The sequence below is a fragment of the Myotis brandtii genome, unplaced genomic scaffold (genome assembly GCF_000412655.1).
Source record: "Myotis brandtii unplaced genomic scaffold, ASM41265v1 scaffold134, whole genome shotgun sequence".
NCBI lineage: Eukaryota > Metazoa > Chordata > Mammalia > Chiroptera > Vespertilionidae > Myotis > Myotis brandtii.
In genome coordinates, this window is record NW_005354756.1 from 2,374,138 (window position 1) to 2,387,347 (window position 13,210).

The 13,210-nt window shown below is 45.0% G+C and overlaps 1 protein-coding gene across 1 annotated transcript in view; it reads left to right on the forward strand.

The window, feature by feature from the left end:
* SCN11A (sodium channel, voltage gated, type XI alpha subunit) overlaps window positions 1-13,210 on the forward strand; it is a 108,669-nt gene that overhangs the window by 31,683 nt on the left and 63,776 nt on the right. The window contains exon 5 of the mRNA XM_014534922.1: window positions 12,657-12,930. Coding sequence (XP_014390408.1) covers window positions 12,657-12,930 — 274 coding nt within the window. The remainder of the gene's footprint in view (window positions 1-12,656; window positions 12,931-13,210) is intronic.

A 13,210-nucleotide genomic window follows, 5' to 3' on the forward strand; every position in this document is an offset into this window, starting at 1 on the left:
TGCAAAAGCCTCTGTGCACAGCTTGGGTGGGGCAGGGTCTCAGGGAATCAACAGGGTGGAGCAAACAGCTATGGCTGATCCTCAGTCCTGCCCTAAGAGGTCCCAGGTCTCAGTGTCCCGCAGTAATCGCTGCAAGCACCTCTGAGAGAAAGCCGCCCTCCAGTTCCACCCGCTGCCAGACAGTCCAGTTTCTCCCCGTATGAGTCTGGGTCCCCAGAGACTCACCCAGAACAGGAGTCAGGACCGTTGGGAGCTTGTGTCTCCCTCCCGATTGAAAAAGACAACTGCATCCTCAGTTGCCAGCCCTTTCCGCGCGTGCCTCTGTACCTCTGCACTTTACTTCCGCACCTCCTCTGAGTCTCAGTGTGTTTTTCTCTTTCCTTCTAGTTGTAAAATTTCCACTCAGCCAGCCTTCCTGTGGTTCTGGATGATGTCCGTTTTGTCTTTTAGTTGTATTTTTGAAGTGGTTGTGTGAAGCAGCAATTTCAGGTGTTTACCTATGCCGCCATCTTGGTTTCTCTATTGCCTCTCTTCTATGCACAGTGTGAATTCATTTCTGGATGCATTTACATTTGCTCCAAAAATACAAACACCTGCTTTCTATCTAATCAGCAAAAGCAGAGGGAAAAAAAAGCTGAAATGGCCAAACAACGGGGCATTCATCTTCAGGGGACACTGAACCACACAGCCCTTGGCTGCCTGCAGCCTCTAATGGACGGGCAAGAGGAGGGCAGGGACGGAGGACAGAGGGGAGCTGGGAAAGGCAGCTTCATGGGCAGGTCAGACGCATTGCTTCCTGTTGGAACTCTCTTCCTCCATGTGTCCTCTGAGGAGTAGCAGCACAGTTATCTGATGTCACAGCAGGACACTGAGTTTTTCTTGAAAATCTAAACCTTTTCCTCTCTCTTATAAGCTTCTTGGTGCTTCCCCTTTAAGACTTTTCCTTGCCTTTTCCTTTCCTTCCTCCTTAACAAGGGCAAACTGAGAAGAATGAAGCCAGAGTAAATTGAGAAAATATTTGAAGCCTATTAAGTGTGGCTACAAGTTTATTGTGATTCCTAAGTTAATTATATCCTTTTTGACTCCCAGCCAGTCCCTTCGCTGAGCTTCCATATAGACTTGGCCATCTCTCCAGCCTCAGGCTGGCAGCATGCCTCTGCCTGCCTTGCTCTTTCCCACCATCCCTTTCCCCATCCCTCCTGCACAGACAAGTCAGTAGTTCACTGTAGCTGCTTCTTGTTGGAGCTTAAACTCGGTAGGGGCTATGGTGGGTATGAAGAATTTGGAATTGTGTGTATTTGTATCTTGTGTGGGGTAGGGACATGGTTGCTAGTGGGAGACCATATGTAAATGTTAACTCTCACCACAGCTATCTGCATTTATTTTAGCTTGTACTTTACAAAGTGTTATCCTTGATCATCTAAATCTTGTGAATATTTTGTACAGTAAGTGTTACCGGGGCCATTTATGGATTAAGAAACTGAGGCTCAGAGAACAAGGTAGAATTCCAGGTCAGGTCTTTGATTTGTAAGTCCTGTGTGTGTTCGTCTTTCCCTTCTATACTGTACTGTTTTCCAAATAACAATAAAGTTGTGCCTTTGAATAACATCTAAGAGTATTCAGAGGGACGTTCAGACATATTGCCTCATTTATTTTGAAAATAATGTGATGTTGGTGCTATCCCCATTCCGGAGTTCTTTAGGAATTCTTCCTCCCGAATCCATCACCAGGCTGGCAGTGGGAGCTGCGTGAATCCATTGATTGGTTCAGCCCTTTCTCCAGAAATTTTGTCTGAGAATGAAAGGGATCAGCATGTAAATACAGTGGTTGAGAGTGGCCATTTTCGGTCAGGTCAAAGCGGCCAAGAGGAAGCCAGTATACAGTAAGACAAGAGAGCAAAGAGGCTAGGGAATAGCAACAGCAAAGAACTCCCAACACAACAACAACAAAAAACCCGAGTAGGGATAGAAGTTTATGAGGTTCCTACCCGTATTCAGTCTTTGGTTCTAGTCCATGAGGGTCTACAGCCTCTTTTTCCTTGGATTCTGTATGAATCCTGTTTCCTGCTAATAAAGTCTCTTTTATTTGCAAATACTGTGTGCTAAGGTTAGGATTTTGATTACTTGCAGCCAAAATAATCCTTAATAATACATATCAGAAAGTAGAAGCTAAGTGAACTAAATGTTAAATATAGGTACAAGTAAGGAAATGTGGATGTTAGAGAATGGAGCAGTTTTCACTGTTGGGTTGCAGGAGACCTCATGAGCTGGGCATTGAAGCATTTGCTTAGTACCTACATGTATGTGAAGCCCTTTGGTAAACTCTTTGGACAGAATAGAGAATACACAGGAGCTATCTATTAGGAAGTTTCCAAGTATAGTAGATACTTTTGGTATCCCTGTCACATTCCCTCAGCCGAACCCTGATTTCAGCTAAAGCTATGGTGGACAGTTCCTGCATGCTAACAGCATCCCACCTTGAGGGGCTGTCTTGCTTCTCTTGGCTTTTCTGTCTCAGTGCTTTCTCCAAAGCCCTCAGAGCTCTCTCAGCCCATGAGCAAGCATAGCCCAGAGATTTGGAGGTTGAAGGGAAATGATTGCCTAACTGATATTTGGAGGATCTGCTTTCAAGATGACTTATGGCTGATCAATTGATTCTGGCTATTGCAAGAAGTCTCATTGCTTCTCCACATGAAGTCTCCATATGGCTGATTGAGTATTTTCACAGCATGGTGGCTGTTCAAAAGAGCAAGAAAGAAGCCACCTTACCTTTTTTGACTGAGCCTCAGAAATTGCACATTGTCACTTCTGCAATGTCATGTTGGTTACACCTGTTCAATTTGGGATGAGACGATGTAGTCTCAAAATGGCTACTCTCAACCACTGTATTTGCATGCTAATATCAGAGATAAGGGTCATTGGGCCATCTTGGAGGCTGCTAATGTCCCTGTGGACAACCCTCAGCTGATAGAGGATGTAAGCCAGAGGATAAATGCCCAGCCTCCTAATTCTCAAGTGCATTCATTCTACATGGTTCCTCAGAGTCTCCCCAAAGAGGCTGAGCTCCAATTGGCAATAGCAGTAATAATTTCAAGTGCACACCCTTTCGTGGCTTCTCCTCCTTCTTAGACTCCCATTTCTTTCTCCCTTACTCCTGTTTCCTGGGATCACTCCCAAATAAACTCCTGCATCAAAGTGCTTGTCTACCAGTAATGCTTTTGGAGAAACCCAAATAAAAACACAAAATGGTGTGGAGCTGATCATAAAAGTATATGCCACAATCTGCTATTGGAATATTGATGATTACTCATGTAGAGGGAGCTCACATGTACTAGTACAAGGATGACATAGTTGGGAAAGGCTTTATAGAAACAGCAGGAATTGAGGGATTGAGAGATTGGGAAAGTGAGAAAAAGAGCAAGAGGAGGGAGAGATATCTATAATCTCTCTATATAAAAGCCTAATATGCTAAGTGTCTGACCGTTTGTTTGCCCAGTCGCTATGACGTGCACTGCCCACCAGGGGCAGACGCTCCAACTGGTAGGTTAACTTGCTGCTGGGGTCTGGCCGATCAGGACTGGGCAAGTCGGGCTGGACATGCCCTGGAGCCCTCTGGCGGTCCCTCCCCTGCCAGACACCCGACCCTGATTGCCCTGGCCAGTCGGGACTGGGCGAGACAGCCCCCATTGGCCCTGATTGGGACTGGGAAAGATGGGCCAGACACGCCCTGGAGCCAACCTCCTATGGTCCCTCCTCGGCCTTTAAAATATTTCTTCTAATTAATTTCCTTTCAGTGTGCACAAATCTGTGCACTGGGCCTCTAGTACTATCAATAATAAAAAATATATTTTTTAAAAAGAGCAAGAGGAGGGCACTTTAGCAATACTCAGAGTGGGCGCAGGGCTTAGGCAGGGCAGGGCACAGAGAAGAGCTAGATATGGCTGGGGCAGGAGTGGTCAATATGTGGGACAATCTACCAGGGAGGGGCCGGGGCAGGCTGTCCATTAAGAAGGCCATTGTGACAGTCTAGGTGAGAGATGAGAAGGGCTTGTACTAGGTCAGATTGACTTGAAATGAAGAATGGGAGTAAAGAACAAGATCTCACAAAGGGGGACCTGCTAGGGCTTCCTTCCCAGAACTAGACATACCTGGTACAGAAATGAGGAGCCAGGGCTGGGTTTCAGAAAGGACTGTGAGGAGGTTAGCAGTTCTTTTATTCATTCACAAATAATTACTAAACACCTATTAAATGATATGTATTGTTATAATGGGGCCATAGTAGTGAACAAGATCATGAAACTATGTCCTCAATGAGCTTGTCTCCATAAGGATCTACCAAGGAATCTCCCTTACAACTTGGAAGGCAAATGATTCCTAGGAAATGGATTCTGTACCTCCTCAGAGCTGTGTCCCCAAAATCAGTCCCAGCTAGTTCTGCCACAAGATGTTCTGTTTAGTTTGGCTGTGCACAGCTGCTGTGACATACATCACAACCTCAGCATTACACAATAACATCTGTTTGTTTATGTGGATGTCTAATTGTCAATTAGATATCAGCAGTGATACACAGGGAAACAGAAGACTTGGTAGTTACACATAAATATAAATTAAAAGCTTAAGACAGTGCCAGTTTCCATGCCTGTTACTCAATACAAGTTCAAGTTCAAACTCCTTAGTGGTATTCAAGTGGTATGCAAGGCCATGCAGAGCATCCCTTCATCCTCTTCTTCTAGGCTCCTCCTTTTGCCAATATTCCATCCTCATGGAACCACTTGACATTTTCTACACATGCTTGTGTGTCCTTGTTCATACTTTTCCATCTCTACTTTATTTGCATATTGAATTCTTACTCATCCTCTGAGCCTCAGTCCAAATCCCATCTCCTCTTGGAAATCTTTCCAGAATGAGTCGCTCCCTGTTCTGTGTGCTGTGGAGGTTCTGTTTGATTCTTGCTTGCAGCTTTTTGATACTCTCTTTCTTGTTTTATAGTTCTTTGTACACCTTTATCATCAATGGGCTGCATGCTCCTTAAGGGTTCAGGTCTTTGTTTGGTATTTCCAGGTGCTCTGCAATTGTGGAGGTTCAATGTTATCTTTGCTACATAAACAGATGGGAGATGTGGCTTTTGATGCACCATACTTGGCCACTGATGGCGAAGCTGGTCAGCTTGTCAGATGGCAGGACTGAAACTGGCAGGGCTTGCTGCCCGCTAGCAACCAAGAGTGGTGACGATGCTGTATGGCTCCAGGGATGCAAGAGTGGGGGCATCCTGACCATGCTCTGATGTTAGTATTCTCTTATTATGAGGACTCAGGTGTTCTGCTCTGTCTGTCAAATGCACGGAGAGGTGAATCTGGGAATGTCCCAATGCAAACCCCATACTGCTTGGGTGGTCTGTTTGTGTATTACTCTTTGACACTTAAGTTCTTCCATTTGGAATCATTTGCATTTACCTTGAAGATGGATGTAGAAAGATTTTCTGAAACTTCAGAGTTCGAAGTCTGAATATGACTAAATAGCTTAGGAAAAATAATGTTTGCAAAGAGTTTATATTTGAGAAGACCAGGGCCTTTTAAGATATTGGGTTTAGAGGTCTCCTTTACCTCTTCAAATGCATACTTTTTTATTCATGTAAAAAATGCTTATTAACTCCAAGTGCTTCTCCTATTCGTTGGTCTTCTCTTATTCTGAGAGTCACCCTGATATTAGACAAGGGCTTCGATTTCTGACCATGGCTTCAAAAAGTCAGGTCATGTCTGCAGTGCGCCAGGCTGGTACTAGTCCCATGTCTGATTTCAGTTCCTCTCTGCGGGATCTAGGTGTTGAGTCAGCAGAGGGAGAGAAGCAGCCAGGTCTTTTTCTTCTTAAAAATTAACAGATACTTACATCTAATGTGTGCAGAGTGCTTTTATAGCTATTGTTACATTTCCTTCTTAAGACTAAGGATATTTGAAAGAATTATCCCATTTTATAGGGAGAAAATTAAGGTTCAGTGATATTGAGTGATCCACTCACTATCACACAGCTTGTAGTGATGGAGTTGTGACTCCTGCCAGGTTTTCTGGGACTAGTATTTAGTGTCCTTTCTGACAGGACTGAAATCTGCCTGTGATGCCAATCCAGCACTCCTTTAAACACCTACTTCCTACCTCCTTCTTCTTTGTAAACACCCATCTTGTATCCTTTATCACAGCTGTCAGCTAGCCTCTGGAAGGTGACGATGGCTGAAAATAGCTTATGGTGTGACACCTCCCAAAGAGATTTAAATTCCCCCCCAGAATTAACAAAACAGAAGTTTATGTGGGGAGTTTGAGTTTGATGACAGATGGATTGTGGAGATGGCTTATGGTGTGACACCTCCCAAAGAGATTTAAATTTTCCCCCAGAATTAACAAAACAGAAGTTTATGTGGGGGAGTTTGAGTTTGATGACAGATGGATTGTGGAGATGCTTTGAGGCCAAGGGGTCTTCTTGGCGTCCCTTGTGACAACCACATAACAAGCACACATTTTCCTGGGTCTGAACCCCTAGTGTTGATGGCACAAGAGAAAAGGAAGGAGGAGGAGTGGATTGGGTGCCTTGTAAACAGTCTCACACGATGAGCCTCAGGAGGTCCTGGGGGGCGAGACCCTCGAGTCCCCCGGTTAGGTGGCCTGCAGGATAGTCTGGATTCAGGAACACAGCGTGGCTTTCATAGACCTTTCTGTATTCTCTCACCCACTTGGATGGGGCCAAAGGAAAAAACAAGAAGCTGTTTCTTTATTAATGATGCTTTCTGCAGAGTTAGATTAAGCACTGATTAAAGGCAGATGCTTCCAAAGTATAAATGTAAGTACCATCTCAGTCACTTCTCCGGTTACAGGGTTTCCTACACGATTCTTTAAAATCATTTTGGCTCTCTTCCCATTTGCCTTCCTCCATGCTCTCCACCCAGCTTCTGAGCCGCTCCTCCCAGAAGGGCTCTGACTGCTGGGAGCAGGAGCTCAGACACAGAGAGAGACTTGCTCCGAGGAGAGAGCTTTGAGAGGGGCCACTGGGGCTGCTGTCTGGAGCCACCTCACCAGAAGGCAGGTAAGTCTGAGATGGGGACAACCCTATCCTCTGTCCTTTCAAGTCTGGACTTGCCACTATGGAACCTGCCGTGTGTGTGTGTGTGTGTGTGTGTGTGTGTGTGTGTGTGTGTGTTTTCCCATCAGGTTGGACTATAGGTCTCTGTAACCATTTCCTGCTCAATCAGAGGCAGAGACCAGGTGACTCAGTGGTGGGGTCCATCAGGTAGTGCTCCTTTCAGATGCTCTGAGAGGGGCATGGTGCCAGGAGGGGGCTCACCACATGGACTTGGTGTTAGGAATTGGACTTTGCTAGTAAATCGGTGCTCAAGCCTTGTCTCCGTCAGGCCGTAGTACAAATCGTCCAGATATTTTCTGAATTCCTGTGGCCAGGTAACTTAATCAGAAATTAATGTATACTTTTTCTTTTCTCTGAAGAGCTAGCACACTAATCTTGGGATTCGTTTTAGATTGAGATCAGTTGTGCTACAGTCTGTTCCCGTTCCTTTGCTTTCTGCTTTTCTTATGGGATCTAAGCAAGAGGAAGGGGATATTGTTTTTTGTAACCCACTTTAATGAACATGGTCACCAAAGTTAAGAACTTGCTGTTCAGACCACCACCCAAAACAAACAAGGGGGCATCTTACAGGGTACATTTATCATTGGGCTATCTGCTTGGTTGGGAGGGAGGGTCTCATGGTGGGGCCAGTGGAATGCCTCTGGGAGTGAGATGTGATTGGGGAGGTGGCAGTGAGGCTGATGTCCTGGGAAGCATGTCACACACAGTGAGGATGCTGTAGACCCAGCCCAGCTGGAAGCTATGTGTCTTTCTTCTCCTGATTCCCTTCTCTCACCTCCTTGGGATGTCTTAGCTTTGAGTCTGAAGAACTAGGCAGGTAGGTGGGTTGCAGGAATGCCCCAGCACTTACGTATGTGATCACAGGCAAGTATCTCATTTTCTCTAAACTCCAATGTTTTCTTCTGTAAATGTGGATGGTATAATATCCACTTTGTACATTTCTTGGGAAATTATGAGAGGGAAATTCTTAATTCATTTAAAGCATTGACACAGGGCTTAGCCTATAGCTTATAGCTGTATGAACCTCAAGGTAGACCTTTGGCATTTTGAGTTGTGTGGACCAGGTCCATATTGGAATGTTCTGGGCATGCAGTTGCAAACCTTTGATGACTTCCTCAGTGACTTCGCTTACTGGTTGGTGTAAGTGTGAATGTCAGGTTAACCAGTTTGGCTCCTTACCAAGAGAGAAACCTAGAGAGAAACTCTAGTCAGGAAGATATAAGGTTAAAATCTCTGCCTCTTAAGAGAAGGTCACAAATAATTCACCCTAATTCCAGATGAAGGTTTCCTTTCAGAAATACCTTAAGGATAATTTTTATCTCATGAGATTGTCCTGAGAATTAAATTTTACCTGGAATAGGGTTGATGCCATTAGATGATTCCTATTATAGTAAAAATGTTTGTGATAAAGCATTGATTGAAAAGTTCATGATGTAAAATTGCATATGTATTACAATGATAGCTATGCAAATTATACACAATAAGACTATGGAAAAAAATATTCCAAAATGTCAAAACTTGCGTATGGTGGATGGCTTTGGTGTGTGGGTAATCATTTCCTTTTCTTGTTTTCTAAATTTTATTTAATGGGTGACTCTATTAGCCAGGGCCCTGGCAGGAAACAGATGGCACATTCAAACTGGGCATTTCGAGGATGTTTTATTAAAGGGACATTTTACAAAGGTATGGGCAGAGCTCAGTAACAGAATCATTGAGGGTGCAGTTCTCAAATGTGTTGATAGTGGGTGCCACTACACCCCACATTTGCAGGGCAAGGGGAAGGAGGTGCTATGGAACCTGGGAGAGAGCTGCGTGGGTGGGCCATCTGACAGCCACTATGGCCCATGGCCACTGCCAGGGAGAGAGTTGGGGAGGAAAAGCCTGACCCCACTCTCCACCATTCTCTGGTCCCTCGCGGTGCCTCCCATTGGCCAAACCCAACCAGAAGCCAAAGTTCAAGGGACCCTGAAGAGAGTTCCATATGTATCAGCTTCATGGGCACTGAGCAGGGTGGAGAAGGATGGGGAGAGGTCTGGAGGGCAAACTGACAATGTCCAGCACACAAGGTTATGCCACTTTTATAATTGCAGGAAAAGTCATGAGTAAGAAACAAAAACCCTTTGCTATGCTCAGTGCTTTCACACCTGCATACACTTCCCTTTTTCCTCCCAGCTCAGTGACTTTGGATTCTTCATAACTGTGCCTCTTTTGGACCCCCACAGTATCCAATGCTTCCCCCTAGTGCACCCACACTCATCGTGTGGTTTATTCTCCATCCTTGACTTACCTGACCCCCGGCCCCCTGCCCCCCCCCACACCACTACAAGACCCTGAGGGCTGGGGATGGTGTTTTATATCACTTCGAAAACCCAGTATCTAGCACAGGAATGAATGAACAATTGGAGTTAAGGTCTATATCTATACTAGTATATATAAAAGCCTAAACGACTGTTATGACAGAACAACAGGTCGCTATGATGTGCACTGACCACCAGGCGGCAGATGCTCAAAACAGGAGCTTCCCCCAGCCCACAGGCCCCAGTGTCAAGGCTGGGATGGGGAACCAGGGGTGGGTGGCAGCAGTTTCCCAGGGGGGGTCCCTCTTTGGGGCCGGTGGCCAACTCCCTGGTCTCTCCCTCAGACCCTACCCCCCCTCTCCTGTGCTGGCAGATCCCAATCAGCCCACCACCCACCTGCCCTGGTGGCGGTTGGCTCCTCCCCCCAGCCAGCAGGTCCTGATCACCCAATTGGGGTGGACCCTAGGCTGGGATGGGGAACAAGGGGTGGGAGGCTGCAGATGCTGGTAGCAAGGGAAGGAGGAGGGGGTGGGGTGGGGTGGTGGGTAGATGGGGAACCGATCAGCCCTGATCACCGGCCAGGCCTAGGGACCCCACCCATGCATGAATTTCATGCACCAGGCCTCTAGTATCTCTATAAAGCTTATAGATTTGAAGTAAGGCCTGAAGCTACCTAGTCTTAACTGCAAGTGAATTCCTGAGGAATTTAGGAACTCTGCTTAGGGAAGTGAGGCCTTGGTCCTCTTTCCTAGGTGTTTGTTTTCTGTCTATTCAGGGAGAGCAGGTCTATGAGCTGGCTGGGCCAGTCCTCAGAGGAGTATGAGAAGAGCCCTCACTGACAGGCAACTCCCATGTCATGGCGGTCTCACAGAGCCTTCTCTTGCCCTTCCAGTTCCTGTGATTTTCCATGTCAAATCACAATTCACATGTTTTAGGATGGCAAGTTGAGATTATGCTTGCTTCCTTTACAACTCAAGGAGATTTTGAGCATGTCACTATACCTGGTATTTCGACTCTGTTTTGAATCAGAGGATGTTTTGAGCCCTCAAAGGATTTTTACATTCCTTTTACAGTCCTATAAAAGTAACATGTACATGCACAAAATCAAATAGCTCAGGAGGAAAGTATGTTTGGAAGGATATTACATGAAAAATAAAATGTCTCAACCTTCAACTATATACGCCCACTTTCAACTCTTTCAGTTTTTCAGTCTTCTAGTCATTGTTTTGTTAATAAATAATTCTCTTAACTTCTGTTTCTTGATTTATAAAGTTTAGTTAGGAGTTATTGAATTGTCCCTGTGTGAGATGAGGAATTTATCTTACTGACAGCAATCCTTTTGCTGTTCTCATGATTCTTCCAGTTCTTGTTATTTATATTTTAAATTTGGTTTCACACTCAATTCCCTGCATAATTTTATGCCATAGACTTATACTTGCATTCCTTGATCTCTCCACTTGCAGGTCCCACAAGCAGCTTCAATTCCATGTGTTTTAAATTGAATCCATTCCTCCAAAGCTTTCTCCTTCCCTAGTCTCTCTATCAGAGTGAATAGCACCACTCTTTGACCCAGCTGCCCAAGCCAAGAACCTTAGTTCCTTACTGTCCTCAAATCCTTCCCTTCCCATTAATTACTTATCAAGGCTATTTCTTAAGTGATTGTCAAGTCCATCCACTCTATTAGGTCATCGTCTGTGATTGTGATTTATTGTAATAGTTTTCAAGCTGATTTTTCCGATTCTAGCCTCCCTCCTTCTCCTCATCCTAAGCCCTATTTATTCTTACCAGTTAGAGGGATATTAAAAAAACTTGATAGTGATACTCCTCTTTAATAATAACAATAACAACAATAATAATAATAACAACCCACCCTTTAGCAACTCTCCATTAGGATGAAGTCCATGATCTTTACTAAGGATTATAGGGGCCCCCGTGCTCTCGCAATGCTGACTAGAGCCTTTTCTGGCCATGCCACTCCACAAACTCTCCTTTTCTGGCAAAAAGAACTTGTTGATGGACACTGTATTCTTTTTCACCCAGGGGTCCCTGTACATGCTATTTGCTCCTCCTGCAAAACTCTTAGGCCCCCCCCCTTTTTTGGTCTAAGTCTTATATCTCCTTCAGTATTTAACTGAGACGTTAAAGCTCTGGTAGGCCATCCCTGATGCCCCAAAGCTAGATGCCTACCCTATGCAGACGTATTACCCTCTACTTCTCACTATAGTAGCATTTGTCTTACTCTGTTGTAACTTCCTGTCTTTATCTGTCTTCTCCCTTGCACTAGGATGGCATGACTGTAGGACCAGGAGGAGGGACTGTGGTTTTCTTCACCATTGGTGCCTAGCACTATGCCTAGAACAGACATTGAGCACAATGGTTGTTGAATTATTTTGAATTCCCCTTCAGAATTCCTGAGAGTAGTTTGGGAGTCAATCCTAGGTTGGCATTCAGTAAAATAACAAAGGAGAGAATGGTTGGCATGGGGAATAAAGGCATTCAACCTGAACACTATTGCTTTTTCTCAGAATCTAGTTTTAAGATTGGGGCTGAAGAGAAAGTCCTTGTAGAAGGGGCTATCAGGTATAGGGCTATTTGGGAAAGCTATCATCACATGGTAGAGTGACCCTATTTGTTTGACAAATCTTGATTTCTTGGGGTCTTGTTTCTGCCAGATCTGGGTTTCAGAAGTAAAGGAGCTGGCATAGGATCATAGATGTTAGTATAAATGTTCATGCCCGTGTTCCATGCTGATCAGATATGAGAAAACACACATGTAATTAGTTTTGATTTTGCAACCCACAGCTACGAGCCACTTGATTCCTTATTCCTTCCTCTCCCGTTTACACGATGGCCACTTGTCTGCCATCTTCAGGCCTCACTTCAATAGTTCCGCTGGTTGGGTCTTATTATCTTAGTACTCTATGCTTGGTCTGAATTTTAGAGACTGGGCTTATTCTGCCTCTTGTTCCGAATTCAACCTCCCACTTATCCATAGACTCTCCAGGAATATTTCCCTCCTTTGGTCATGCCTGTGCCCAAAGTTCCTACTTTATTCACAGTGGTGGTCACTTCTTCTGACCTGTCCCACACCAATAAGCTCCCAAGGCCCCTCACCTCTGTTTCAACTCTTCTAGACCCATTGATATTGTTCTTGGAGAGAGGAATCCCAGGGCAGGCTGTATGATCTCTACCTCCCAGAGCTCTCTGAGGATCTACTTGTCGTTGTCTCAAGGATGAAGATGGATGACTGGTGCCACCCAGTAATTTTCCCAGATGCGCGGAACTTCCGCCCCTTCACTTCTGATTCTCTGGCTGCAATTGAGAAGCGGATTGCCATCCAAAAGGAAAAAAAGAAGCTCAAAGACAAGACAGTGGCAGAACCCCAACCTCGACCTCAGCTTGACCTAAAGGCCTCCAGGAAGTTGCCCAAGCTCTATGGTGACATTCCCCGTGAGCTGATAGCAAAGCCCCTGGAAGACTTGGACCCATTCTACAGAAATCATAAGGTAGTTCCATGGGGAGCCTGGGGTGTTCCAACCATGCAGTTGTAACTGGTGTTACAAGGAACTCAAACACCAATCTTGGGGTTTGTAGGGAGCAAGCTGTACTTATCCTTTGCTATCACCCCCTATTATTGCCTTCACAATCCAGAGAACTCCTTTCAATCCCCATTTTCTCTATGTAATGTGTGTCTTGGAGAAGAACATGAAGACTAGGAGCAGCAGAAAGGTTAAAATGAGAACAGATTAAAATGTCAGGAAAGAGGACTGGACTAGCGGTTAGCAA